Genomic DNA, 27,154 nt, shown 5'->3' with positions numbered 1-27,154 from the left:
TGGAGCCCCCAACCCACCCAGCCCCCGGGCTCACGAGAGGAGAGGGAGGTGCTGCCTCTGTGATGGGCTTCACCCCCCAAAAAACCCTCTTGGGACGGTGGGGAGACCCTTGGAGCCCCCCCCCCCAGCATTGTCCCCACGGTGGAGGGTCGCACCGTGCAGCCCCTTGTGCGGGTGGGCTGGAGGTGAAGGACCACTCGAATCGAGGGGGGGTGAAATTAAATTGGGGGTCACCCCTAGCGAGCTGTGGTGCCATCTCAGAAACTAGGGAAAACGGCCCAAAAAGGAAAATCACTCTTTTTTTTTTGGGGGGGTGGGGTGGGGGTGGGGGTGGGGGGGTTATGCAACACTTGGGGGGCCAGGACAGGCAGCGTGTACAGGCAGAGGGTCTGTCGCCAGGCACGTCACAGGCGAGAGGAGCCACGAGGCAGGCGTGACACCCGACACGAACATGCTTAGGTCATGTGTGATGCAGAAGAAAAGGGGACAGACGGACACACGGACACACCTACAGGCACGGCGGGAGGGCGGAGACCCCCGCACCCACCGCAGGGCCGGGGGGACAGAGCCGGTGGCAAAAAAAGTGCTGATGGCAGGAGGTTCGGGGTGGGCAGCGGGGGTGAGGGGGGGGGTGGGGCACACACACACATCCCCATCCCTGCCCCCCCCTTCAGGGGATCTGAAAGACGTTGAGTTTACTGGTGTTCTTGAGGGTCTGGCGGCGGTTGCAGAACCAGACGCGAACGACTTCGCGGTCGTAGTTGAGCTCCTTGGCGATCTCGGTGATCTCCTGGCCCGTGGGCAGGGCGTTCTTCTCGAAGTAGGCGTTGAGGGCCTCGATGGCCTGGGGGGTGAAGGAGGTTCGGCGCTTCCTCTTCTTCGAGGGCTCCCCCCCCACGAATTCCATCAGGTTTTGCTGCCCCTCCTGGTTACGGAGCTCGGCTTCGCTCAACCACTTCTCCAGCACCGGTTTCAGCTTCTGGGCGCTCTTGGGGGTGATGTCCAACTTCTCGAACCTGCCGGGGGCACCACGAGACCCTCAGGGATGCAGCAAGGACCAGGGGACACCCTCTGAGGGGGTGTGGGACAAGTGCCACCTTCAGCAGGTGACACCACAGCGGGGAATTGACAAGTTTTGTGGGCAGTGACCGCACCCACCCTCCCTTACTCCCCTTTTCCTCTCTTTCCCTTATTTTCCTCCTTTTCTCCCATTTTTCTCCCTCTTCCCCCATTTTTCTCTCTTCTCCAATTCTCCCCTCTCCCTCCAGCTTTCCTCCCTTTCTCCAGTTTTCCTCCAGTTTCCCCTTTCCTCTAATTTTCCTCCTTTTCTCCCATTTCCCTCCCATATCTTCCTCCTCTTTCCCCACTTCCCACCTTTCCTCCAATTCTCCCCTCTTCCTCCAGCTTTCCTCCCTTTCTCCACTTTTCCTCCAATTTCCCCTTTCCTCTAATTTTCCTCCTTTTCTTCCATATCTTCCTCCTCTTTCCTCACTTCCCACCTTTCCTCTCATTTTTTCTTCCCTTTTCCCTCACATTCTCTAGTTCCTTTTCTCATTTTGCTCCTTTTCTCCCATCCCCCCCCATTTATTCCATTTCCCTTCCTCTGCTTCCATTTCTCTGATTCTCCTGCTTCTCTAACTTCCCTGTTTTTCTCCATTTCCCTTCATTTTCTCCAATATCCTTCCTTTCCTATTTCCCCTCCTTCTCTCCCATTTCCCTCCCTTTCTCTGCGTTTCCTCTGTTCCTTGATTTTTCCTCCCACTCCTGAATTTTCCTCCCCCCCGATTCCCAGCTGCAGTGACCCCGGGGGGCAGCCCCAGCCCCCCCATACCTGCAGATGGCCGACTGGCTGTAGGCAGGTCCCTCGGTGGCCGTCAGGGCCTGTCCCACCTGCGTCTGCGTCAGCCCCAGGGACAAGCGGCGGATCTTGAAGTTCTTGGCGAATTCCCGGATCTCCTCCAGGTTGATCCCGTCCTCCTCCGCGCTGCTGTTGGGAGCTGGGGGCTCTGCCAGCAGAGGGGACACGGGGGCTGCTGTCAAACACCCATGGAGCTGCCTCTCCCCCCCACCATAATGGGCATCCCCTTCGTTAGGCTCCCCAGCCAAGGCCGGGTGCTCGTGGTCGTCCCCAAGGATGCAGGGCGTGGGTGCGCAGCATCCTCCCCCCATCCCCACGGGGATTCCCAGACCACAGAAACCCTCTTCCCAGGGGATCCTAGTCCCTGGTGTCCCCCCAGTACCCCTCGCTGTGACTCACTGGAGACCAGCTGGCTGACCGTGGGGGTCTCGGTGCAGGTGATGGGGACGGGCACGGAGGAGGCCTTGGCCACCGGGGCAGGGTTTGCCATCACCACGGCCGGCTGGGAGAGGGCTGGAGCTGGCTGGATGGGCTGGACCTGGGACAGAGGAGGGGCTCAGCACCCTGAAGTTGGGGCTCCCCCCTTCCAGCACTGCGGCCAGGCTGCTCCCTGCCCACCAGCTCCAGCCCAGGAGAGCGGCCACCACGTTGTCTTTGCTGACAGAGGAGGCGAGAGGTGACATTGGAAACCACCCAGCTCCGTGCTGGCAAGGTGGAGGTGACAGTTCTGCACTGTGTTTGGGGTGTCCCGCCATGCAGGTTTGGGGGTGACCAGCACCTCTGCTCACGCCAAGGTGAGGCTTGGTCCTTCCCATCCCAGCTGGGAAATTTGGAGGACCCAGAGAGCCGGGAGGCTGGTGGGGCAGCAGTGTGAGGCAGCACGGTGGGGCAGACACGTCCCCAGGATGCCCATGGGCTCCCAAAGCAACGTGGCCAGGTCCCAAAGCCACGCAGCTGTGTCCCCCAAAGGTGCCCACACGCCCCCAAAAGAAAGGTGGCCAGGGATGCCCTCTGGCCACTGGGTGTCAGCCTGATGCCCCTCGCTCACCTCGTTCTTGACGGGGGGCTCAGGGGTGCTGGTTTTCTTGACGGTGGCCGCCTGGATGGTGCTGCTGGCCAGCGTGGCGATCACCTGGCCCTGGGCATTAAGCAGCAGCTGCGGCGTCACCGCCTGTACCTGCAGGTTCTGAGCTGGCAGAGCAGCCGGGGCAGGGGCAGCTGCCACCCCGGGGGGGTTCACCACCCACGGCAGGGTCCCAATCACCTGGGTGAAGGGAGGAGAGCCAGGGCTGGGGGGGTGGCTCCCGGCAAACACCCTTCCTCGGGGAGGGGGCTGCACAGCAGCTCCAGCTGCTCCTCCTTCCCCGGGAGAAACAACCCCGGGGGGGTCGTGCAGCCGGGCGGGCGGTGGGCGCGGGCAGGTACCTGGCCCTGGGCGTTGGTCAGGATCTGGCCCGTGATGCCCTGCACGCTGGAGATGGCGTTGGCGATCACGGGGGCGGCCGCCAAGGAGCCGAGGAGCTGGGCTTGGCCCCCCAGGGAGGCCGCGCTGATCTGCAGAGAACCGAAAGCCGGGGGTCAGAGCCGGCCCGGGCCCCCGCGACCCCCCGCGCACGGCCGGACCCCCCTGCCCCGCCGCCCTGAGTCCTGCCCCGCCGGCCCGAGGGGCTGCAGCGCCTCGAGTCCTGAAATCCGTCCTTCCGACTGCGCCGAAGGCAAAGCTGCCTGCTGGGTCAATCCTTGGTCACCGGGGATGGGGAAACTGAGGCTGGGATCTTGCGTGATCCCCCGGGAGGTGACGGCTGAATCAAAGCGCTTGGTCCCCAGGGAAGCCCGACTCCCCAAGCCCCGGGAGGCACCGGGAGCTCTCCCGGCTCCACGGCGCGGGCTGCCAGGCTCCTTACTATGCCGGGGTTAAAGGCAAATCCCGCAGGCTGGACGGTGATCTGGGTCTGCGGCTCCAAGGGCTTGGCCACGGGCGGCGCGGGCGCTGCTGCGGGCTGTGGCAGGATGGGGGGCTGGCCGGGAGCGGCGGGGAAGACGCCGGGGGGCTGGAGGGGGGCCCGGGGCTGGACCGCAGCCTGCAGCGGCGGGGCGGGCGGCACCGGAGCCGCGATGGCCGTGCTGAGCACGGCGGCTGCGGGGGAAAGAGACGGAGAGAGCGTGAGCCGGGGGCGACAGGGGCGACGGCCAGACCCTGAGCTCTGTGCCCAACCCCACTGCCGCTTCACAGAGGGAACCGGATCACCGGGTAATTCGTCTCTGCAGGGTCCCCCCAGCTCCCGTGGAACAGGCAGAGCTGAGACTCCCCAGTCCCAGACTCATCCTGCCCGGCTGGAGTGCTGGGTCCAACCCAAACCTGGTGCTGCCACCACAGAGGGTGAGGGGCACCTCCGGGGTCCCCTCACAGCTACAAATAACTCCTGGGACAGGCTCCTTCCCTCGCTGAAGCACAAGAGGAGACAACTCCCTCTCACAGGGAAGGGCATGAACCCTGCTCTGGCACCACTGGAGAGGCACCAACCCCCCTCTTCTTCCAGGTCTCCTCCTCGCTCAACCTCAGCTGCTGCAACAGGATGCCATATCCAGCCCCCAAATCTCATCCAGGCCTCACATCCCACCCCTGGGCTCTGCCTTCCTCCCCCCCATCCTCCCCCTGCCCTCCTCTCACACTCCTGGCACCTTTAGCACTTGAGGAGCCACAAACAAGTCCCCCAAATTAAAGGCCATTTCAGACCCCTCCTGGAGAGGACAGCCTGGATTTGGCTCGAGCTGGGGGAGGAGGAATTAAGGAGGCTGCAAAGCAGAAGAGCAGCAGTTACCTTGCAAATTGGCTATAGGTGGTTTGAAAATTCCCCCTGTAGGAGAAGCCGCCGTCAATCCGGGAAGGGCAGCGACCGTTGCTGTAGGAAATGTCCACACAGCCAGCCCCTGCTGACCTGCCACTTGACCTGCAATACTGATGGGGATAAGAAGAGGTTGAGTAACTGTCCCTGCTGGAACCATTACTCCTGTCACAACTGTTGCTAAGTTTTCCTGAGTCAAGACCTGCAAAAGCAAACAAGATTTAAAAAAGAACAGAAATCAACGCCACTGCAGACAGCATCAGCGGAGCTAAGTCCCGGGGGTCCCTCCCATCTCAGCAGCTGGGTCGCCAGCTCCGCGGAGCCCCTTCTCCGTGGGGAGATGGGGGGGATCCCCCCCCCATCAAACCACCCTCTGGCAGCTCCTCGGTGGCACGAGGCCCTTGGCGAGGGCGCCAAGCAGAGGGGAAACCGCCTCGGTTCGGGGTGTAGCTCCTACCCCCCGCGCCACCGGCAGCCGTCTCCGCCCTCGGGGTTTGCCTACAGCAAGCGGGTGCCTCCCGGGGGTCCCCAGCGTGTCCCCCACCCCAGCCCTCCCTCATCCCTGCTGCAGCTGCAGGGTAGTTACCTGCGGGGGGGCTTGCACGGCCAGCGGGGCCAAGGTCTGAGGGTGCTGGCTCGTGGGGTGGCTGAAGGTGCCGCCGGAGGGGATGGTGGAGGGGGAGGCTCTGGCTGCTGGTTTGGCTTTGCCTGGGGAAGGGCAGAGGAGACAGGTTGGACAGATGTTGGTGGTTGAGCAGCTCGTCCGCACCAGGGATGGGGGTGAGGGTGGGGGGGCACCCAAAGGATGCACAGCCAGGGGGTGAAACCCTTCCCATGGGTGTCCCAGGGGAGCCGCAGCCCCAGGGAGCTGCTGTGAAGCCCAGCAGGGGGTCCCCAGGGGGGGTCAGTGCCCAGTTACAGGGCACAGGGGAGGGCATGTTTTGGGGAGGAGGAAAAGGAGGTAGAATGGAGAGGTTTGGGTGATTTGGGAAGGAATAAGTGTGGGAAATAGTGGGGTCAGGGGACAAAAAGGAGAGGCTGGGCGTGAGCGGTTCCCTGGGCTGTGGGCACCTCTCTTGGGCTGTTGGATCCTATGGGAGATACTTTCCTCCACCAGCTGCTGGCTCCAAAATTAGCAGCAAGGAAAGTGGTGTCAGCCCCTGAACTGCTCCCCTGGGAAGGGGGAGCTGGAAGGGGAGGGGATCAAGATGGCCTGGCTAGAGGCTGGAAGAGGGGGAATCCCCTGTGGGCTGAGCTTTGTTTGGTGTCTTTTCACCTTCCACCCAAATTCACAGAATATATTCATATTTCTTATATTACCATGAAGATCCAAGCAAGAGGAGTCCTTGCTCCTAATCCATATTTATTACTTGCAAAAGACCTAAGCTTTTTGGGCAATCTCCTTTATTTATTCTGCTCAACTTCTAATAATGGCAACCCTTGAGTATAAAATCCACTTAACTCTCTTCTGTTTTTGTAAGAAGCAAAACTCCCTTTTCCTGCCTTTTCCTTTGGCAGAAAAAAAAAAAAGTTTTACCAAATAAATATTTTCCTCAGCTAAAAAGCAGGTGTTTCTTGGGTTTGGTTCCTTGCCCAGAAAGAACTACAGGTCTGGAAGATACGTAAAAGCCTTTTTTGTTTGTTGTAAACTGCCTCCCAAGCCCCAGCACGGATCACCCCCAGCACAGCCCCAGTTGCAGACCGTGCTACGGGCAGAGGTGCCACCAGGTCCCTGGGGTCTGCACAGCCTGTCCTGCTTTCCCCCTCCCCTCCAGGCCATGGCAGCAGGACCAGAGCACCCCCCAGCATGGAGGGGACACTCAGACAGTCACAGAGTGGTTGGAAGGGACCTCTGAAAATCATCCAGTCCAACCCCCTGCCAGAACAGGGTCACCTACAGTAGATCCCAAAGGAACAAATCCAGGTGGGTTTGGGATGTCTCCAGAGAAGGATCAGCCTGTCCCAGGCCTCTGTCACCCTTACAGGAAAGAAGCTTTTCCTTATGTTTAGCTTGACCCTCCTGTGTTTCAGTTTGTGCCCCTTGCCCCTGGGCACTGCTGGGAAGAGACTGGTCCCATCCTCCTGACACACCTGTAGGCATTGATCAGCACTGATGAGACCCCACCTCAGTCTCGTCCTCTCCAGGCTGAACAGCCCCAGCTCTCTCAGCCTTTCCTCGTAGGGCAGATGGTCCAGTCTCCTCATCATCTTGGTGGTCCTGTGCTAGACTCTCTCCAGTAGTTCCTTATCCTTTATGAACTGGGCAGCCCAGACCTGGGCCCAGTTCTCCAGAGGTGTCCCCCCCAGGGCAGAGCAGAGGGGCAGGAGAACCTCCCTGACCTGCTGCCCACATCCTCCTGATGCCCCCCAAGAGCCCATGGGCCTCCTTGGCCACCAGGGCCCGTTGCTGGTCACCCTGTTGGCCACCAGGACCCCCATCTCCTTGTCCCCAGAGCTGCTCTCCAGCAGGTCCCCCCCACCCTGTGCTGCTCCATGGGCTTGTTCCTCCCCAGATGCAGAACTTTACACTTGCCCCTGTGGACTCATCTCTTCCTTTTACCAACCAGCCTCAAACAAACTAAAATCCTGCCCATTTGTTGTTGGGTTTTTTGGTGGTTTTTTTGTTTTTTTTTTTGGAAAAGCGTAAGAATCTGGTTGTGTCCTGAGCACAGCCCAGAGGTGACAACCAGAGGACAGTGCTGTTAATAAACAAAGCACAAGGGTGGCAGGACGAGGGGACGGGGCAGGGGCCTTGCAGGCAGATTCAGGATGGATCTGCAGAAGGACTGGGGTGCTGGCCAAAGAGCAGTAAGGAATAAAGCAGGATGTCCCCAGAGGCCTGTTTCCAGAGCTGCATTCCCCTGGGAGAAGGGATGCACCCACAGCAAGCTCAGCACCCTGGGGTGAGGAGGGGAGGAAACCCAAGGCCCTGCTCAATGTGGCTGCAGGAAAACCCAGCTCCCCAGCAAAACTGCTCATTGACAAATGTCCTCTCTGTTTCAAGCCCGTGGTTGAGGGCTGTCCTGAATGCAGAAAGCTCTTTCTCATCAGTTCCCAGAGAAGGAACTGGTTTTGTTAACTCCTAAGCTAGGGATGGGGATGCTGCAGAGTGGGGTTTGGGTCTGCCTGCACTGATGGGCACAACTGGTCCCCTTGGCTCCAACCCTGTGGTCCAGAGCCCAACTTGGATGAACAGCCCAGGGCAGCCCAGGGAATGAATCACAGAATCCCAGAATCACCAAGGCTGGAAAAGACCTTAAAGACCATCAAGTCCAGCCTATGACCAACACCCCCACATCTCCAGACCATGGCACCAAGTGCCACCTCCAGCCTTTCCTTGAGCACCTCCAGGGATGGTGCCTCCACCACTGCCCTGGGCAGCCCATCCCAATGTCTGATCACTCTTTCCATGAGGAAGTGCTTCCTGATATTCAACCTAAACCTCCCCTGGAGCAGCTTCAGGCCAGGCCCTCTCCTCCTGTCACTGGTTTCCTGGGAGAAGAGCCCAGACCCCCCTGAGCACAACCTCCCTTCAGGTGGTTGTAGAGAGTGAGAAGGTCCCCTCTGAGTCTACTCTTCTCCAGGCTAAACACCCCCAGCTCCCTCAGCCTCTCCCTGTAAGACTTTCCCTCTGGTCCCTCCACCAGCCTCGTTGTCTCCCCTGAACCTGCTCCAGCACCTCCAGGTCCTTCTTGCAGGGAGGGGCCCAGAACCAGACACAGGACTCGAGCTGAGGCCTCCCCAGTGCTGAGCACAGGGGGGAGTCACATCCCTGCTCCTGCTGGCCACACCACTCCTGACACAAGCCAGGATGCCACTGGCCTTCGTGCTGGCTCATGTTTAACTGGTTGTCAACCAGTGCTCCCAGTTCTCTGCTCTGCTGGGCTGCTCTCCAGCCACTCTTCCCCAGTCTGTAGCACTGTCTGGGGTCCTTGTGACCAAAGTGCAGGACCCTGCACTTGGACTTGTTGAACTTCATCCCGTTGGCCTTGGCCATGAGCCCAGGGGAAGGACAATGTCTTACCAGGCACCTCCTCACTGCAGGGGCTCTGGGTGCTGGGCTCGGGCTCCGCTCTGCCCGCCGGGCTGGGCTCTCCCTGTGCCCCTTCCCCTGGGGGAATCTCCAAGGGTTTCTGGTCCTCCTCGGCGGGGAGCGGGGTGTCCACACCCACCTCCAGCACTCGGATAGTTTCGTGGCTGGACATGACAATAACCTGCAAATATGCCCCAAAATGTCCATCAGCTCCTGGCACCTGAACAACCCCCCCCCAAGCAGTGTCCCCTGGGCCACACAGCCCAGGGCAGAGTGAAGAGGGTGTCCCTGCCCCACGGGACAAAGCAAACCAGCCCCTCCAGCACCTCACTGCTCCAGGTCATCAGCAGTTCTGGGCTCTGGTACCCCCAGCTCTGCCTGTGCCAGCAGGTGACATCTGCAGCACTGCATGGCAGCTCTGGAGGGAGGGCCAGGGGGGAGACCTGGGGTCAGGCACACTCAGGATTTCCTCTGTGTGACATTACTTGGGGACACGGAGGGGTGGGGGGTGGGGGGCGAGTGATGAGCAGAGCTCCCTGCTCCTCCCCCAGCTCTGCCACGGCTGCCGGCAGCCAAAGCCCCGAGCAAAGATCTCTTGGGAGCAGCAGCCACAGCCCCAGCGGGACGAGAGGGCACGAGAGGACGAGAGGAGGAGACCTCCTGCCTGCTCTTCCTCATGAAAAAAGAAACACCCCAAGATGAGGCAGCCAAGCTCCAAAAGATGGAGCTGAACTTCTGTGTGCCCAGGTGTGTGGGCAAACAGGCTGGCTGGGAGTGTGGGGCAGGGACCAGGTGGTTTTCCACCCCAGGTGGTGGGGCAGGGACCAGGTGGTTTTCCACCACAGGTGGTGGGGCAGGGACCAGGTGGTTTTCCACCCCAGGTGGTGGGGCTGAGGCTGTTGCTGAGCCCCAGCTCCTCACTCCTCAGTGGGGATGGGGCCCATGATGCTCGTACCTGCTCGTTGACCGTCAGCGAAGCCTCCTGGGGCTGCACGGCTTCCGCGTCCATGGTGTCCAGGCACAGGTGGGAGAGGCCTCAGACCTTCCACATGCTGCAAGCAGGGGACACAAGGGGGTTTGCCACAGCTCCAGTGAGCAGCTCAGGGGTCACACACTGGCTCCACCCAGGGTGCAGAGCAAACCTGGCCTCTCACACCACCTCCCTGCTCCTCTCTAGCTCAACCACCAACCTCTCCCCCTCTGTGCTGGCCCCAGCTGTGACTCAGGGCAGTGCAGACCTTGCTAATGCCCTCCTGCCCCACACCACAGAGATGTGTCCTCCTCTCTGGGAGGCTGTGGCATCTCAGGTACCTCCCACCACCTCCCACCCTCTTGGCAAAAAGGTCACAACCATGGGGTAGAGTCATTCATGGGGTGAGCATCAAATGTACAAGCAGAGCAAGGAAAGGGTCATTCCAAGGGCCAAGCCCCCTCTTCTCTCCCTTTGGGAGTTGAGGAGACAATTCCTACAGCTGGCTTTGAAACCCCCCCCAAAAAACAGGCAAAGCCCACATGAGACCACCTGTGCTCCCCAGGTGAGGCCCAGAGCAGGTCCCCAAAGTCCCTGCGTGACACTTCACAACTCTTCCAAGCCCCTGACACTGGCCACAAGGAGAGCTGATTTGCTCTTAAATTGGTGGGGATACTTCATAAAGCTGGTGAAATGAGTCTTTCATGGAGGGAAGGGGCTCAGCCCACCTATTGGAAGGCAACTCTTCCTCTTCCAACACCCTTCATTAACTCGTTTGGTCAGGTACTGTCCCCTCACTGCCTTGCAGAGGCATCGTTGCCTTTACAAGAGGCTTATGAATCTTTCATTAGGAACGTCTCGGGGACACATTTAACCAGCCAGCCTGGATGACATTCAAAATGACTCGATGCATGTGTCAAGGTGTCCTTGTTTGTGTAACTGCTCAGGAGCCTGGGGCCTTGCTGGGAGATGCAGCCAGACCCCAGCTCTCCCTGCCTGAGCTGTCCCAAAACCCTGAGCACTGTCTGCTCACCTCAGCTGGTGCCCACCAGCCCTGTCTCTGCCCCACCAGGGCTGCTGGCACCACAGAGACCAGCCAGCTCAGCCCCCACAAGCTCTGCAAATCTGTGTGAAAGAGGCAGAGGTTGGGCAGAGCCTCCCTGGGCTCATAGCTCCTCCAAAAGAGCGTTTCAGTCCCAAACTTGTGTTACTGCATCTCATCCATCAGTTTTAACTGCTGCCAAGGAATCTGGCGTGGTGTGAGCATCCCTCTGCTCCACTCTGAAACATCAGCCCATCGTGTCAGCCCAGGAGGCACTTCCAGAATCCAGAAAACATTCCCCAGTGCTGTTTTACAAGCCCTTCATCATTTCTCTGCATCTCAGAAGCCACCAGGCTCCTGCTGAGGCCACTGAGCATATCCCAAGATGGAGCTGGCATTTGTATGCAATTAGCAAACATAGTTATTCGGATCCTGATGATCCAAGGGGGCCTAAATTGAATTAAGAGCCAAATTCTCATTTGAAACTCAACAGGGGCCGAGCATCTAATTCCCCTTGGCTGGCTTTTGTACACACCACTTGTTATTTATTGTCTGCAGCGAAGTGATGCTTGGGGCCCCAGCAGAGACAGGGGTACCCCCTTCACCAGCCACTCCCTCCAGCTCTCCCCTTGCTTGGCCCTGCCAGGCTCAACCCAAAAATCCACACAGGATCCAGGACTTTGCCCCTTGCCTGACTTTTAGAGCAGCCAGTGACTGATCTCCACTAGCTGCTGTGAATTCTTAGACCTGGCCTTAGCTTCAGAGCAGCCAAACACCTGGGGATGCTGGTGCACAGTTTAATTAACAATTTATTCTAGTGCAACACTGAACAGGGCAAGGGACAAGCGAGTGGCTCACGCAGGCAGCTGGCATTATTAAAAGTTAATGAGGTCTCCAGCAGCCAGAGCCCAGCAAACGGGGAGGAAGCCAGAGCAAGGGATAGTCCTGTTGCCTGTGAGGAGCAGGCAAAGCAAAGCAGCAAAACTGAGGTGCAAAGTGTCCTGCTGCAAGAAGAGCAAGGAAGGGAAGGGAAACGCTCCAGAGAGCAGCTGGCAAGAGGGAAGGATGTTGGGGACACAGGGGGGGGTGCACCCCATGGGGTACAATCCATGTGCTCCAGGTAGCTGCTGTGCATCACTTTATCTCCCCCTCGCACCACCAGACCACACTGGCCCAGATGTGCCCCACACAAGCAGAGCAGCCCTCAGGGCTTTGCTAACAAGGAGCAAACCTCCAGGGTCTCCTGGCAGCTTTTTCCTACACCTGAGCCTGGAAGAGGTGGGAAAGGTTCCTGCTCTCATCCAACCTAGGGATCCCTCCCCAGCTCCCCCTGTGCTTGTCATGTGGGGGTCTGCATTAGAGGGGGCAGCTGAGCCCAAACTGGGATCCCAGACCAGCAGGTGAGGGCACAGTGACCACAGCTGGTAGGGAAGGGGCTGTTTGGTCTGTGGAGACACCCTTCCTGCACACCTGAAACCACCCGTGGAGCCACCACAGAGCAGGGCCCGGAGCAGATGGGGATCACTGGGGCTGCTGCAGGGGGAATAGGGGGCTGAAATCCAGTGGGATCACTGCAGTGCCCTCCAGGGCAGTGTGGGAAGGGGCAGCAGCCCCCCTTCTCACTCACTGTTTGCTCTGGGGTGGAAGGACCCTCCTGGCAGGAGATGGGGCTGGGTTGCTGCGTCCCGCTCCTCGGCTGCGGCTCCGGGGTTGGGCTGTGGGGAAAGAAAAACCAGGCTGAGCTCTGCCTGCTCCTGCACTGCCCCAGAGCACTGAGGATCCCACATGCCAGCTCTGGGAGACAGGGGACAACTCCACAGCATCCCCATCCTTGCAACTTCATTCTCCCTTACTGCTCCTCATCACTGCCAGAGGGCAGAGGAGCTCTGGGAGCTCAAGTTGCTTGGTAAACTGTCCCCAGAGCCTGTGGTACCAAAAAGTTAATGCATGTGTGGGCTTTTCTCAGAGCCTCGGGGTCTGGTGGGGGCTCTGGTGACGTGGGGAGCACTGAACACCTCCCTGTCACACACCCACATCCATGCCCCAAAGTGGGGTCCATTACCACTCTGCAATGAGATATCTGCTTTTAATTCCTAACTGCACAGAGATGGGTGCTGGGGGGCAAGCCCCCAAGCAAGCTCACCCTGCTGAAACACAAGGGGACTCTCCTGGACACAGGAATATGCAGAATTACTTTATCTCTAATTATATGCTATCACTCCTGGACATGATTGGTTTACTAGTTCTTTGCTTCTACTTAAAGTGGCAGCCCTTAAAAATTTCACTACGCACGCCCAAAGGGTTGGGGGCTTTTTTTAGCAGGGGTGCCTCTAGCCTATGGGTGGGTATTTTAGTATGCTAATAGTATGTTAATAAGGCAAGTCCAATTAGTCAGAGTAGTCTATTATTTGCTTCTACTTCACACCAAGATAAGTTGTGGGAGTTCTCCCTCTCATCCCTTTCACCCTTCACGTTGGCCTGTTCTCAAGGACAGGTCATCGATTCCCAGGAACATTCCTTTTCCTCCAGTTCCCCTTATCTTGAGTGGTTTTGCAGATTCTGCTCTTACGCTGGGTGCTTCTGCTCTCTCTTAAGTGATTTTCCCAGCATTTTCCTTCTTTTAATTAGTAGCCTACATCACATCCACCCCAGCTGAAGTTCAGGAGCCTCTCCCAGAACCACAGATTTACTCGAGCGCATCCAAAGGCTGAAGGGGGGATGAGAACCCTGCCCCAACTGCTGCCTCTACCCCCACCTGAGCCACGGGTCCCTCCTGACCTGCCCCGTGGGAGAAGACTCAGATAACACCGAGAGAAGAGGAGAGAGATCTTTTTCTCAGTGCCGTGCAGAGACCAATTAGTGCCCTAGATGATTAAACAGACATTTCATGATGTCAGGCTCAGTGCAGCCGGGCAGCACGCTCGGAGTTGGGGAGGGAGCTGCTCCTCCTCCAGCAGACGTGGGGAGGGTCAGCACCAGCACCAGCATTTCGTACCATTTCCTTTCATTTCTTCACACTTTTCCTTTTTTCTTCTTTTTTTTTTTTTTTTGCAATTAATGGGACAAATAATTTGTCCAGATGGTGGTGTTAAGTGCACGCAGCAAGACGACAGCCATTTCGCAACAGATGGTGGCAAGGAAATGAAATGCACAAAATAATAATATAAAAAAAAAAATAAAAATAAAAGAAGGCGGGGGGGGGGGGGGGGGGGGGGGGGGGAAGGATAATTTAAGATGCTCCGAGTCTCACTGTGAATATAATTGCTGTGTTAATTACAAGTGTTGATGAGTCAGAGATGTAGCCACTTAGATCCCAAGTGGGTGGAAATCTAAGTTTGAACCAACTTGCTACAGGTAAGAAACCCTAAGAGGTTAATTAAAACCTGCTCCATGCAGAAGACACTTTGGACGTGGCTAATTACTTGCCATTGTTATCCTGGATTAATTCCTTTGTATGGACACTCCAATCCAAGGCTGAGGAGTCTGAAGGTGCCATGAGCAGACACCAGCTTCAGGTGGACGAGCTCTAAAAGCTGGTCCTGAGCCCCTGGTTCCTGCCCTGAGGTGGGTTTGAAGTCACAGCCCAACGAGGTGCAGACACCCCGAGACCTCCCAGCAAAGCCACCCCCGATGCAAAGGGGCACAGGTCTGGGCTGTGGCCCCACCTCCTGGGAGTGAAGCATTTGAGGAAGGTTGCAGCCCCAAGCAGCCCTCCCCACCATCTCACCAGCTCCCATGATTTTCTCTTTGCCACGTTCAGAAGGGAAAGATCCAGGGTGGAAATGGTGGCATCGGTGGGAATTACTTTTCAAAGCCTGGTTCCAGGTGTCACAGCAGTGGAGACCTGGACCCAAACACACTCCAGCAGTTTGCAAAGACTTCTCCCACTTCACAAATCAGCTTCCCTCTTCAAATGCCTTTTTACCCTTCTAAACTTGATTGCTTTTGAGACTTTATTGAGTTCACCGCTGGGGAAACCGAGGCAGGGGATGAGATGGGACAAGTTGCCACCAGCAGAGCTCAAAACCACCCACCCCTGGGCCTGCCTGGTGAGCTTCCCTGCACCGAGCTCACCTCCAACAGCCAGGAGGGAAAGGAAATGCAGGTGGGAGAGGAGGACACCCGGCCAGCCCCAGCCTCCAAATCCAGACCTTCACAACTAAGCAGCAAAAGGATGTAAATATAATTTCTACCTCATCGGAGTCCTGATAGACAGTAAATGATCCATGAGCCAGCAAAGGGCCCTTGTGGCCAAGAGGAGTAATGGAATCCTGGGGTGCATAAAGAAGAGTGTGGCCAGTGGGTCCAGGAAGGTCATTCTACCCCTCTGCTCTGCCCTGGTGAGGCCACAGCTGGAGAACTGGGTCCAGTTCTGGGCTCCTCAGTTCAAGAGAGACAGGGAACTGCTGGAGAGAGTCCAGAGGGGGGTGGTGAAGGTGACAGGGGGATTGGAGCATCTGTCTTATGAGGAAAGGCTGAAAGAGCTGGGGCTCTTTAGCCTGGAGATGAGAAGGCTGAGGGGAGACCTTATCAATGTATGCAAGTATCTAAAGGGCGGGTGCCAGGAAGATGGAGACAGGCTCTTCTCAGCAGTTCCCAGGGTCAGAACGAGGCGGAACAGGCACAAGCTGGAACATGGGAAGTTCCATTTAAACCTAAGAAAAAGCTTCTTTCCAATGAGAGTGACAAAGGCCTGGGACAGGCTGCCCAGGGGGGCTGTGGAGTCTCCATCTCTGATATTGAAACCCACCCGGATGCAGCCCTGTGTGAAGTGCTCCAGGTGATCCTGCTTCAGCAGGGGAGTTGCACTAGATGATCTCTAGAGGTCCCTTCCAACTCTTAACAATTCTGTGATTTTTCCCCATTGTTTTTAAAATGCCCCAGCGTGGGAGGGCTTCACATCCAGGCACAGGACTGCAGGCAGGAGATGCAGAGCCCTGCTGAGCACAGCTTTACAGCCAGCTGTGCCTGGGGAGGTCATGGAACAGATCCTCCTAGAAGACATGCTAAGGCACGTGGAGGACAGGGAGGTGATCCAGGACAGCCAGCAGGGCTTTACCAGGGGCAAATCCTGCCTGATTTACCAGGGGCAAAGCCAGCCTAGTGGCTTTCTACAACAAAGTGACTACATCAGTTGACCAGGGAGAAGCAGTGGATGTCATCTGTCTGGACTTCTGCAAGTCCTTTGGCATGGTCCCCCACAACATCCTTCTCACTAAATTGGAGAGATATGGGTTTGATGGGTGGACTGTTCACTGGTTAGATGGTTGTATTCAGAGGGTAGTGGTCAACAGCTCTAAGTCCAGATGGGAAACAGTGACAAATGGTGCCCCTCATGGGTCAGTGCTGGGCCCAGTGTTGTTTAATATCTTCATTAACCAAATTGGCAGTGGCATTGAGAGCACCCTCAGCAATTTGCTGATGACACCAAGCTGGGTGGTGTGGCTGATACACCAGAGGGATGGGATGCCAGCCAGAGGGACCTGGACAAGCTGGAGAAGTGGGCCCAGATGAACCTCATGAGGTTCAACAAGGCCAAGTGCAGGGTCCTGCACCTGGGCCCAGGTAACCCAAGATATGAACACAGGCTGGGGGAGGTCACACTTGAGAGCAGCTGTGTGGAAAAGGACCTGGGGGTCCTAGTGGATCAAGAGCTGGACAAGAGCCACCAATGTGGAGTTCCAGCCCATAAGGCCAACTCCATCCTAGGCTGTATCAACAGAAGCGTGGCCAGAAGATGGAGAGAGGTGATTCTGCCCCTCTACTCTGCCTTGGTGAGACCTCACCTAGAACACTGCATCCAGCTCTGGTGCCCCCAGCACAAGAAAGATGTGGAGCTGTTGGAACGTGTCCAGAGAAGGGCCATGAAAATGATCTGAGGGCTGGAGCAGCTCTCTGATGAGGACAGGCTGAGGGAGCTGGGGGTGTTCAGCCTGGAGAAGAGAAAGCTCTGGGGGGGCCTCATAGTGGCCTTCCAGTACCTGAAGGGGCTACAGGAAAGCTGGGGAGGGTCTTTTTAGAGGGGCTTGCAGTAAGAGGACAAGGGTTAATGGTTTTAAGCTGAAAGAAGAGAGATTTAGGTTAGAGATCAGGCGTAAATTCTTCAGTGTGAGGGTGGTGAGACACTAGAACAGGCTGCCCAGAGATGTTGTGGGGGCTCCATCCCTGGGGGTGTTGAAGGGCAGGTTGGATGGGGCTTGGAGCAGCCTGGGCTGGTGGGAGGTGTCCCTGCCCATGCAGGGGGGTTGGAGCTCAATGATCCTTAAGGTCTCTTCCAAATCCAAAAATTCTGTGATCAGGGCTGCAAAGGAAAGATGGCAGCATCTGTATCACAGGATGGCAAAATCTTTTTCTAGAATTTGTTGTGGTTTGTTTTGGTTTTTTTCCACTGGGGAGGCTTTTTGAGGAGCCATGGCTGCTCCCCAGCATTCCTCACCCACAGTGCTGAGTCAGCTTCATGCCTGGAAAACCCTTTGCCAGGGCTGGGGCAGCCAAATCCCAAAGAAGAGGCCAGGAAAACTCATCTACCAGCCCAACTCATCTCTGAAGGGCAGCAAAAAGGCACAGCTGAGGCCACTCGGGGATGATCACAAATTTTATCAAGCAAACCAAGGGGCTGGGCCTGGACTCATGGCCACGGGGAGCCTGGCAGGACGGGAACCAGCTCGGGAATTTGCATCAATGGAGAACCTGGAGACACAGCAAGAACTTCCCTGCCTGGATTATCGTGCTTGAGGGATGCAAAGACACAAGAGCAGGAGGTGGAGAGGTTGGTTGGCATCAGTTTGGCCCCAGCCTGTGTAAAGCTGCCAGGGATGAGCCCCGGCTCACGCGCAGCTCCCGCCGGCACCTCGATCCCGAGCAGAAAAAAGGGGGAACCCTGAATCCCTTCCACAGAACATCTGCTGCCCCAGCAAGGGAGGGGAAATACCCAGCAGAGAGTCCCGAAACCTGCTTGAAAAATGGGGGGAAAACCTGAAACCAGTTGGGTCCCTGCCAGTTGGGTGGTGTCACTCAGTTATCTGGAAAATCCTCTTTGCACCAGGAAAGAGCCACGTTTTCCTCCAGGCCATGGGGTGTTTGTCATGAACAGGAAGAGGAGCCCAGGGGGCTCCATCCTGGGTTGAGTCTCTTCATCTTTGCTTTGCTTCCCACCTTCACAGGGTTCCTGGGGCAAAAGCCTGATCCCAAATAAAGCCCCCCTGCCTGGGTGGCTGAGGGTGCTGGGGTTCCCCTCTTGGCTGCCTGTTTGCAATGCAAACCCCAGCCAGCTCGTCCCAACAGCCGGATCAGCTTACGGTGACTTCCCAGGAATCTGCTCCTTTCTCAGGACAGACAGGAAAGTATTTTTATTCCCACTCCATGCAGAGGGAGGAGATGACTGGGATTAAGTTGGCCTGCCAAGGTCATGCCAGAGGAGTGTGGCAAAACCAGGAGCAGACTTCAGATCTCTCAAGCTGGTGCAGTCAGAAGTCCCATCTGTCTCCCCTAAACCAGCACCCACAGCATCAATCTCTCTCTGTCCTGCCAGGGTCCTGGGTCTGGAAGCCACCTCAATGGCCCAGGATATCTCAGAGGGACATCACAGTCAGTCTGGGGGGCACAGAACCCTCCCCCACAGAGCCTACAGCCCTGCGAAATTCAATGGAGGGGGCAGTGTCTGCCCCTCGAAGGAGGGTTCATCAGGTGGAGACCAACCCTGACCCCAAGATGGCAGCAGCAGGCGCTGGGGGGGACACCACAGTGCCCCTCCACTCCCCCAGAGAACGAGCAAACGCAGCCCCCGACCCCCGATTGCATTTCTCAGCCCCCCGGGCAGTCGGACCCACTGTCCCCCGTACAGACCCCCCACCCTGCACGCTCGGACCCTGCCAGGCAGGGCTCTGCAGCCCCCCCCCCCCCAAATGCACACAGCAGGGCTCAGAGTGGCTGAGGGAGTTGCCCCCCAGAGCAGTGACCCCCCCCTGCAGGTGTCCACAGCCCCTTCCAAACCCTCACAACACCCCATGCCCTGCCCCACACTGTGTCAGGGTACCCCAAAATGCCTTTGTACCCTCCCAGTCCTACTCTCTACCCAACCCCCAGCTGCAGCAGCGCCCCCCCCCCCCGAAAGCCTGGGCACCCTCATCCCTGCCTGGCACCTGCCCCAACCAACCAGCACCCCCATCCCCGGGGCAGGGACACTCCCTCGCCCCCCACCCCGGCAGGTCCTTTGCCCTCCCCAGGCAGGACCCCAACACTGTCCTCCTCTCCTGCCTCCCGCCCCCCCCCAAGCACTGTTTGTCCCCAGCCTTGTTCCTCCTCTCCCGCACCCCTAAAAACCCATCTCCCACAGTCCCCAATTCCTCCTGCCCCCACCCCCCGAGCCCCCCCCCAGGGCAGTCACCTCCTTTCCCTGCCCCAGCACTTGCCAGCCCCCACTTTCCCCCTTTCCTGGACACCCCCAGCTGCGGAGCCCCCCCAAGGACCCCCATTTAGCCGTGGTCTCCCTCGGCATCCCCTAATCCTAACACCCCCCATTCTGGTGCCCCCGATCCGCATCCCCAATGGGAAAGTGCATTTCCCCCCCCACTTCTTCCTGATTGACCACCCTCCAAAACCCCAGCGACCCCCTTCCAAGTCCCACTCACCCCGTAATCCTGACGCCCCCCCCCCTCCCCAAACCCCATCGACTTGCCTTTCCCCCCCCCCAAAAAAAAAAATAAATTCCAGGCAGCCCCCTCCAAAATCCTGTTCCTCCCCCGCCCCCCCAAAAAGCGCTGCACCCCGCTCTTCAAACGCTTTCCCCTCCGCGCCCGTTCTTCTTCCACCCCCCCCCCCCGCCATCACTCTTTATCATAAATATATAAATTATGCTAATTACGACATTGCATATTCACCGCGGCGGGTCCGCCGCCCCCCGCCCGGCCCCGCTCCGGCCCCGCACTCACCGCGCCGCGGGGCCGGGCGCCCGCCGGGGGTGCGGGGGCAGCGGACGGGGGGTCCGCGCCGCTCCGCGCTGCTCCGCGCTGCTCCGCGCCTTCCCCTCTGCCGGGGAATAATTAAAAATTCATCTCACAGCGGCGGCGGCACAAAGGGGGAGGGAGGCAGGAGGGAGGCGGGAGGCGGGGAGCGGCCCCGGGACCCCCGAGCCGGGGGAGGGGGGGGGGGGGACCCCCTCGTGGGGAAGGTTTTGTTTTGGGGGGGAGGAGGTGCAGGACGGGGGGTTGTGGGGTGGGTTGTTTTGTGTTGATTTTTTATTTTTTTTTTCCGTGGGGTTGAGTGTTGGGTTTGGTGTTGGTTTTATTTTTTTTTTTCCTCCTCCGGGGGGATTTTTTAGCTGCTGCGTCATGAACATAATTTATGCGCAGGCCTTTGCCGCATCCGCGGGGCTGCCGCGCTGCCCGCAGCCACCGGGGGCGCACCGGGCCCCCCCAGCCACGGACCCCCCGAAAAACAGGGACCCCAGCCCCAAGATCCCTCCCAGCTCCGAGACCCGCGAGCTACAGACACCCCTCCTCCCAAACACCAGAGCCCCCAGCCCTGAGATCCCCAAAACCAGGGGCCCACACACACCCCAAAGCCTGAGTTCTCAACCCCCAGGACCCCCAAATCAGAGACTCCACCCCTCCCCCTCCAGCCTTGAGACCCCCTAGCCAGAGCCCCCAGTCCCAAGACCCCCAAATCAGAGTTTCTGAGCACTGTGACCCCCAAACTAGACCGACCTCCAGGCCCCAGCCCTGAGACCCCCAAATCAGAACCCCTCCGGGCCTCAAAGTCAGAGCCTCCTCCCCCGATCCCCAAACCAGGGCTCTTTCCAAACCCCAACATTGGAGCCCTCAAGCTCTGACAACCTGCAACCAGACCCCCTGAAGTCCCCAGGCCCCAAAACCAAGAACTCCCTGAGACCCCAAAAGTCAGAACTCTACAGCTCGGGACTCCCCAAAACCAGAACAGCCCCCCCCGCCAAATCAGAGCCTTCCCAAATCCCAGACTCCCCAAAACAAAAAGTACCCCAAGCCTGTAGATCCCTCAGATTCCCTCCAGCCCAGATACACCCTCAAACCCAGTCTAGAGCCCCCTGTAACAGAAGTACCTCCCAGTTTGGAGACCTCCCAACCCAGGACTGCACAAATCCAGAACACCCCCAAACCCAGACACTCGCCCCCCAACAACCTAGAACTCCCCCAAACTGAGCCAAAATCCCAGACATCTCCACTCCTGTATTTAAAACCCAAAAGCTCCCCAAAGCTGGAGTCCAAATCACTGCCCTCCTCCAAAAGCCAGAGCACCCCCAAATCCCAGACCCCCAGAAGACTCAGATCTCCTAAAACCCAGAGCCATCCAACTCCAGAGTCCCCTAAAAACCCAGACCCCAACGTGCAAGGACACCCCAAACCCCAGAGTTCTTCCACCACCAACATTCCCACAAAGCTCAGACCCCAAAATCCCATACTCCCCCAAACCCCAGCCCCCCAGCTTTGGGGTCACCCTCGCCAGCCCCCAAGCAGCCGTGTCCCCAGGGTGGGTGTCGAGGGGAGCCCCCAAATTCGCATCACCCCACAAGGTCATGCCCGGAGCAGCCCTCCTGACCTCGGCTCCGAGCCAGCTCATCAAAACCCTAGTACAGCATTTCATCATCATAAATTAATACATTAATCATCACATTTACGTGAACCACCCCGGGGCAGCACAAAGGATTTAATTTGTTCCCTTTCACCCCCCCCGCCCCGTTATCCGCTTTCCTCCGGGGCCGCGGGTCGGGATCGAGCCCTGGTGCTGAACCCGGCACCTGCCAGGGCTCGGGGCTCTTTGTGAAGCGATCAAACCGCCCCAAAGCCCTTCCCGAGGCTCTCGAGCCGGGCTGGAGGCAGGAGGCTGGGCGGGCGCAGCGCCTGCCTGTGCCGGGGAAGCCACAGTAATAATTCAAGAGGCTCCATCTTCCCGGCATCGCATTAGCGCCAGATCCAGCCCCCGGCGGAATATGCAGGAGCCTGCGAGCTGCGCTGCACGCCCCGGCGCAGATCCCCGTGTTCCTGGACCCTGTATCCCCGATCCCTGCGGCCCCGGTCCCTGTATCCCTGATTCCCATGTCCCCGATCCCCGATCCCTGCGGCCCCGGTCCCTGTATCCCTGATTCCTGTGTCCCCGATCCCTGTATCCCTGAGTCCCCCATCCCCGTGGCCCCGATCCCTGCGGCCCCGATCCTTGTATCCCTGATTCCTGTGTCCCTGATCCCCATGTCCCCGATCCCTGTATCCCCGATCCCCGTGGCCCGCGATCCCTGTGTCCCTGATTCCTGTGTCCCTGATCCCCGTGGCCCCCAATCCCTGTATCCCCTATCTCTGTGTCCCCGATCCCTGTGTCCCCGATCTCTGTATCCCTGATTCCCATGTCCCCGAACCCCGTGCCCCTGATCCCTGCAGCCCCAATCCCTGTGTCCCCGATCCCCGCGGCTTCGATCCCTGTATCTCTGATCCCTGCGTCCCTGATCCCTGCAGCCCCCCCTGGGGCTCCACATCCCGCAGCCACGGGCTCCTGCCCCCTCTGGGCTCCCAAGAGTCTTGGGGCTTCCGACCCCACACTTAGAGCTGGTTGATTTGTAAGGGGAGCTCACAGCGCCCTGCCCAGCACCCACAGCAACCCGGGACAGCCCTGCAGTGCCAAAGGGGAAGCTGCCCGCAGCCACCAGCCCCTGCCGTGTCCGCAGCAGCACCTTCCTGCAGGGACAACGGGACACAGGGAACGGCAGGGACCGCACCGGCCGCTTGTGGCTGCTCTCAGCGCGGGGCCAAGCTCGGGAGGCTGCCCGGGGGCGAAGCAGGGAACAGTGACAGGGCACAGGACGACGATGTGAAGCACCTCTGGGTGTCTCCAAGAGGGAATATGCTACTGGAGGCCCTCCAGAGCCTCCTGGTAATATTAATTTCCCAGTTTGATGGCACAAGCTCATGCAGGGCTGCTCCAGATTCTTCCTGGTCCCTGGGATGTGCCTGCCAGCTCAGAGGGGCTTTTTTTTGTGGACTGGGTGAAGGAGTGAGGAAGTGGGTGCCACAAAGAGAACTCAGGTGCAACTTTAACCTCGTCACTACATAATTAAAAGAAGGAAGAAAACTATTCCTGTAATTGCAAAGCTCCTTAGAAGTGCAGGTGCAATTCTGTGGCTTTTCAAGCCAACTTATGGACCAATTATAGCTTGTTTGGAATCATTAAAAGGAAAGGAAGCTGATTATACTATTATCTTGCATTCTGTATCTTTTACAATTTTAAAATTGTAGCTTCCGTCTTATGTCCTGGCAGGAAAAAAAGGAGGAAAATAAAGGACAAAAACTCCAACATAACATCTCAGTTATTGGCACCTCTTAAAAACAGGCACGACTTGAACAAGCCAAATTATTTTTGCTCCCATCCCTAGTACCTGGAAAGAACCTCACCATCCAGCTTTACCTGCAGGAAAAGCTAAGGACCTGATTTCAAGCTCTTGCCTCACAACACACCTCCCGTGGAGCTCACCAGAAGACTCACAACCCGCACCCCCAGGGGGGCCCCAGGGGTGCTGGGACCACCAGGAGCGGGGCTGCCCAGGCTGAGCCCACCCCACACCCTCTCCTGCTGCACGGGGAGGTTTCTGGAACTAACGTCACTTAGACAAGCCTGGCCTTAGTCCCAATTTAATATGCTAATATCCAGCGCCGATTAGCACCTCCCCCTGCAGCCTACGCTCAGATCCAGCAGGAATTAAGCCCCGAACGCCGGGCTGAGGTGAACGCCGAGGCACAAACATGAACGAGCACACTGACCACTTTCTCATTAATAATCCAATTAGACACCTTAAAGCATCTTTGCCCAGGTACAGCTGTTACTTGTGACTGCAGCACAATTCTGCTGAGAGCCTGGTGTGCACATGCTGTACTGTGATTATGAATATTTAAATACTTCCATCTAGTTGAATTTCAGGCTCATTTGCATACATTGGCATAATGGTTAATAGAATGCATATGGGGAAAAGGGTGCACGGTGCATTTTTAATTTTTCTTGAAGAGGACTTGATTTTATCAGTGCTGGAAAGCTTTTTTTCTTTAGGAAAAGAACTGGTTTGGAAGAGGATTTTAATTAACCCTTTGACAGGAAGAGCTGGCAAAACTAAAATGCTGCCTGCAAGGATGTGTCTTGCTCTGCCACTCAGAACTCTTGGTAGGTGACAAATGAACATCACAGCTTTCTTGACCATGCATCTTTTGCTGACTTGGCTGCTCTCATCACACACAGCAACAGGTCAGAGTAGGGTCTGCACCTGACCCTGTGGTTTCTGGCCCATCTAATTGCCACAGAAAGATTTCCAGCCTTGCAAGGAACATATATGCCACAAAACAGCTCCTTACACGTGTTCTAAGAACTTAAATAGCTGAAAGTGCAGCAAAAAGGGAGCTGGGACTTTATTTTGGCTCCTGTGCTGCAAAGGACTCTGGTTGCTCACAAACTTCCCTGAACCTGAGCTGAAGTGTGTGTTTTTTGAAGCTGCAGGGGGTTAATGCAGGTTTCTTGGTGCCAGGATAGATCTGACCTCTGTCTCACTTTCCCCCTTGAAGCTGGAAACAGGCTCTAGAATTTCCACAGGATTTTTCAGGCCACTTTGTAGTACTGGGTGAAGCCCAGACCTGGCAAAGCCAAGGACAGAACCCCCTCGATTTCCCTGGTGGCAGAAGGAAGGTGAGCATATTCCCGAGGGGGAAGAGCCCATCCAGTAATTAACAACTGCTTTTTCATTATTTTCATGTAATTATAGCCCTACACCCATAGGGTGCTCAGTGCCTCCAAGTACTTCTCAATTCTGACTCACAAGACCAAAGTTTCACCAACATGTGCCTGCTCTGGAGGTCACAGATACCAGCTGATTTTTTTTTTACTGCTACTTTATTTTTGCTTCCCCTTCCTTCTTGCTACATTAAGTAGCAAACACCGAGTGTGACCCCAGCCAGCTCTGCTCCTCATCAGGGTGCAGTAACTCTGTGTTGTGTAAATAAGAATCACATAATATTAGGGGTTGGAAGAGACCTCTGAAGATCGAGTCCAACCCCCCTGCCAGGGCAGGACCAAAACCAGGGCAGGTCACTCAGAAAGGCATCCAGACAGGTCTTGAAAGTCTTCAGAGATGGAGACTCCACAGCCTCTCTGGGCAGCCTGTCCCAGGGCTCTGTCACCCTCACAGTGAAGAAGTTCTTCCTCATCTTGAGGTGGAACTTCCTGGGCTCCAGTTTGAATCCATTGCCCCTCGTCCTGTCTCAGGGCACAAGTGACAAGAGCTTGTTCCTGCCTCCTTGATGCCCTCATGTATTTATAGACTTAAAAACTTTCAGTGTGGGTCCTTCACTCACCCAAAAATGCAGGCTGGGCCATTTCACCTTTCTCCTGCTCTCTGACGTTGCAGATTGTCCCTCGTGGCTCTTCAGGAGCAAAGTCCAGTGGCCCACAGCCAGGAGCTGCCTGGCCTGCTCCAGGTTGCCCCGCTGGGGACACAAGACGAACTCATGGGCTGATTTTTCAGAGCTTTTGACGTTTACTGGAGGGTTTTTTTCCTCTTGGGGAGTCCCAAGAGGCCCTTAAAGGAGGTAAATCAGTGATAAAAACACAAATAAAACCAATGCCAAGGGATTTGAAGGCAGGTGCCTTCTGAGGAGCCCAGCTCCACCAAACAGAAACCCCCTTCCTGCCTTTCCAACTTGCAGAGCTTTTCCACTCTTCCCTTGCAAGGAAGTTTCTGTGGAATAATAACAGAAGAGTGGAAAAAGGTGGTTTGATTAGAACAAATCAGGGTCTGAAGCCAGGAGCTGCTGACCAGGTTTAACCCTGAGCAGTTCAACTGAGCTCCAGGGCTTTGCGGGGTTTAGTTTCTGAAGACATCTGGGCTCAGTCCTTCTGAAATCACCTTTCCCCTCCCAGAGCTGCTTTCCCCTTCACTTACTTTCCCCCCATTTCACTACACCCCACCTCCCTCCTCATGGGCAGGTTTCAAACCCTCTTTTCTCCCATTTTAAAGGGTAAATATATATATATATATATATATATAATTTTTACTGTTCCTGTACAGTTGCAAGGTGAAGAACATTTTCTAGGCATGAATTATTGATGAAGCCCTCCCAGGCACACCAGCCAGTGTGCATATTCATCAGGCAGGCAGTCCATTATTCATGAGAAACTCACTTAAATAGGGATGAGAACAATGATATTCTTGATTGAGATGCCTGAAAATGAGCTTGAGAAAGAGAGTTGTGCCATTGGACTCTGGCCAAAATGCAGCCAGAAAGTTTTATCAGAATCACAGAAAATAAAGGGGAATTCTACACTCTAAGGGGGTCCTTACCATGGTCCTTTCATTGCCAGCCATATGGCAATGCTATTCTTAAAATAAAACTTGACACAGAATTGCATCACAGCTTCTTCATGCCCAGCTCCAGACCTCTGGCTGCACCTTCTGCTGGGGGATTCAGCAGCCACTACCTGCAACAGATTTATAACAGCATTTAGGCCCCATAGCTCATCCCAGATTCATTGAAGATTACCAGGAGAAACCTCTCTCCTCCTTTAACCACACAGTGTTTTTAGGCCCAGATGCCAGAGCTTTGCTGAACAGAGCTGATACTAAGAGTGGGGACTGCCTGCTTTTGGAAATGCAGCTCTAATTACAAGGCAAAAGAGTGCTGGAATGGAAGAGGGAGTTTATTTCCATAAATCTCCTGAGGTCTCTCTTGTGCTGCTGCTGGATGAAGGGAAATGGGGGCAGAACAAGCCTGAGAGGTGCACATGCCTGATGGCAGCTTCAGCTTCTTGGCAGTGTTTTGGCCAAGGGGAGACCATGGTCACTTTGGAGAGGAACCTGCTCTTTACACACCCCACGTGTGCCAGGGGAGGGAGGCCTTGCTGATGCCAGTGGGTCCCACAGCAGGATGTTGGCCCCCACAAGGAGGGTTTCTGGGGGGTCCCTGCCATGGGGAAGTATGAAAAGGGGTCCTGGGGAAGGCCCCAGGAAGGACTCAAGGCTTGTAACAACAATCACAAGGACACAGTTTAGAAGAACCAACATAACCTGGAGCTCAGGCTGCAGCCACCAACTGTGTTAGCACAGTCACTGTGCTAATGAGTAGCTCTGCCTGCTTCACACAGTCCTTAAGGCTTAATTAAGCTTAACAATATTTGGAGGTTACTAACCATTTCCATTGATCTTTTATGCATGAACTCGGAGGAGGCTTCTTTTGCTGGGTGCAATTCAGGAAGAAGCAGGGAGAGCACCAGGGACTCCCTCGCCCACCAGTTTCCCCAGTGCTGGGGGAAACTCAGCCCTGGGAATGCTCTGGCCTGACTGGGTCACCCCACATTGCCCCTGGGCCTTGCTGTGGGACACCCACCTCACCTATGGGTCTGGAAGGGC

The 27,154-nt window shown here is 56.7% G+C and overlaps 1 protein-coding gene across 3 annotated transcripts; it reads right to left on the bottom strand.

Moving 5' to 3' along the window:
• Positions 1 to 334: 334 nt before the first annotated feature.
• POU6F1 (POU class 6 homeobox 1) lies at positions 335 to 27,154 on the bottom strand. 3 transcript variants are annotated; one of them, XM_051641412.1, is made up of 15 exons: positions 26,935 to 27,154; positions 26,090 to 26,226; positions 25,930 to 25,981; positions 25,104 to 25,327; positions 12,377 to 12,464; positions 9,693 to 9,789; positions 8,729 to 8,918; positions 5,291 to 5,412; positions 4,681 to 4,906; positions 3,763 to 3,995; positions 3,284 to 3,412; positions 2,907 to 3,122; positions 2,258 to 2,396; positions 1,832 to 2,006; positions 335 to 1,016 (listed from the first exon to the last, which is right to left on the bottom strand). In XM_051641412.1, the coding sequence occupies exons 6-15, from the start codon at positions 9,744 to 9,746 to the stop codon at positions 671 to 673; spliced, it is 1,830 nt and encodes a 609-aa protein (XP_051497372.1). In that variant the 5' UTR covers positions 9,747 to 9,789; positions 12,377 to 12,464; positions 25,104 to 25,327; positions 25,930 to 25,981; positions 26,090 to 26,226; positions 26,935 to 27,154; the 3' UTR covers positions 335 to 670. The 3 variants fall into 3 exon arrangements, with proteins under 3 accessions (XP_051497372.1, XP_051497373.1, XP_051497374.1); XM_051641413.1 differs by lacking the exons at positions 25,104 to 25,327; positions 25,930 to 25,981; positions 26,090 to 26,226; positions 26,935 to 27,154 and adding an exon at positions 19,680 to 19,796; XM_051641414.1 differs by lacking the exons at positions 25,104 to 25,327; positions 25,930 to 25,981; positions 26,090 to 26,226; positions 26,935 to 27,154 and adding an exon at positions 19,613 to 19,662.

This window comes from Apus apus, chromosome 28 (genome assembly GCF_020740795.1).
Source record: "Apus apus isolate bApuApu2 chromosome 28, bApuApu2.pri.cur, whole genome shotgun sequence".
NCBI classification, from domain to species: domain Eukaryota; kingdom Metazoa; phylum Chordata; class Aves; order Apodiformes; family Apodidae; genus Apus; species Apus apus.
This window is presented reverse-complemented; position numbering and strand designations above follow the sequence as displayed.

What these genes read in the sequence shown, in the direction of transcription:
- POU6F1 (XM_051641412.1), bottom strand. Translation starts at nt 9,746, where the DNA reads ATGGACGCGGAAGCCGTGCAGCCCCAGGAGGCTTCGCTGACGGTCAAC. An exon ending in CCGTGCAAGCCCCCCCGCAG is followed by an intron (nt 4,907 to 5,290) that starts GTAACTACCCTG and finishes TTGCTTTTGCAG; the next exon opens with GTCTTGACTCAGGAAAACTT. An exon ending in AGCCCCCCGTCAAGAACGAG is followed by an intron (nt 2,397 to 2,906) that starts GTGAGCGAGGGG and finishes CCTCTGTCCCAG; the next exon opens with GTCCAGCCCATCCAGCCAGC.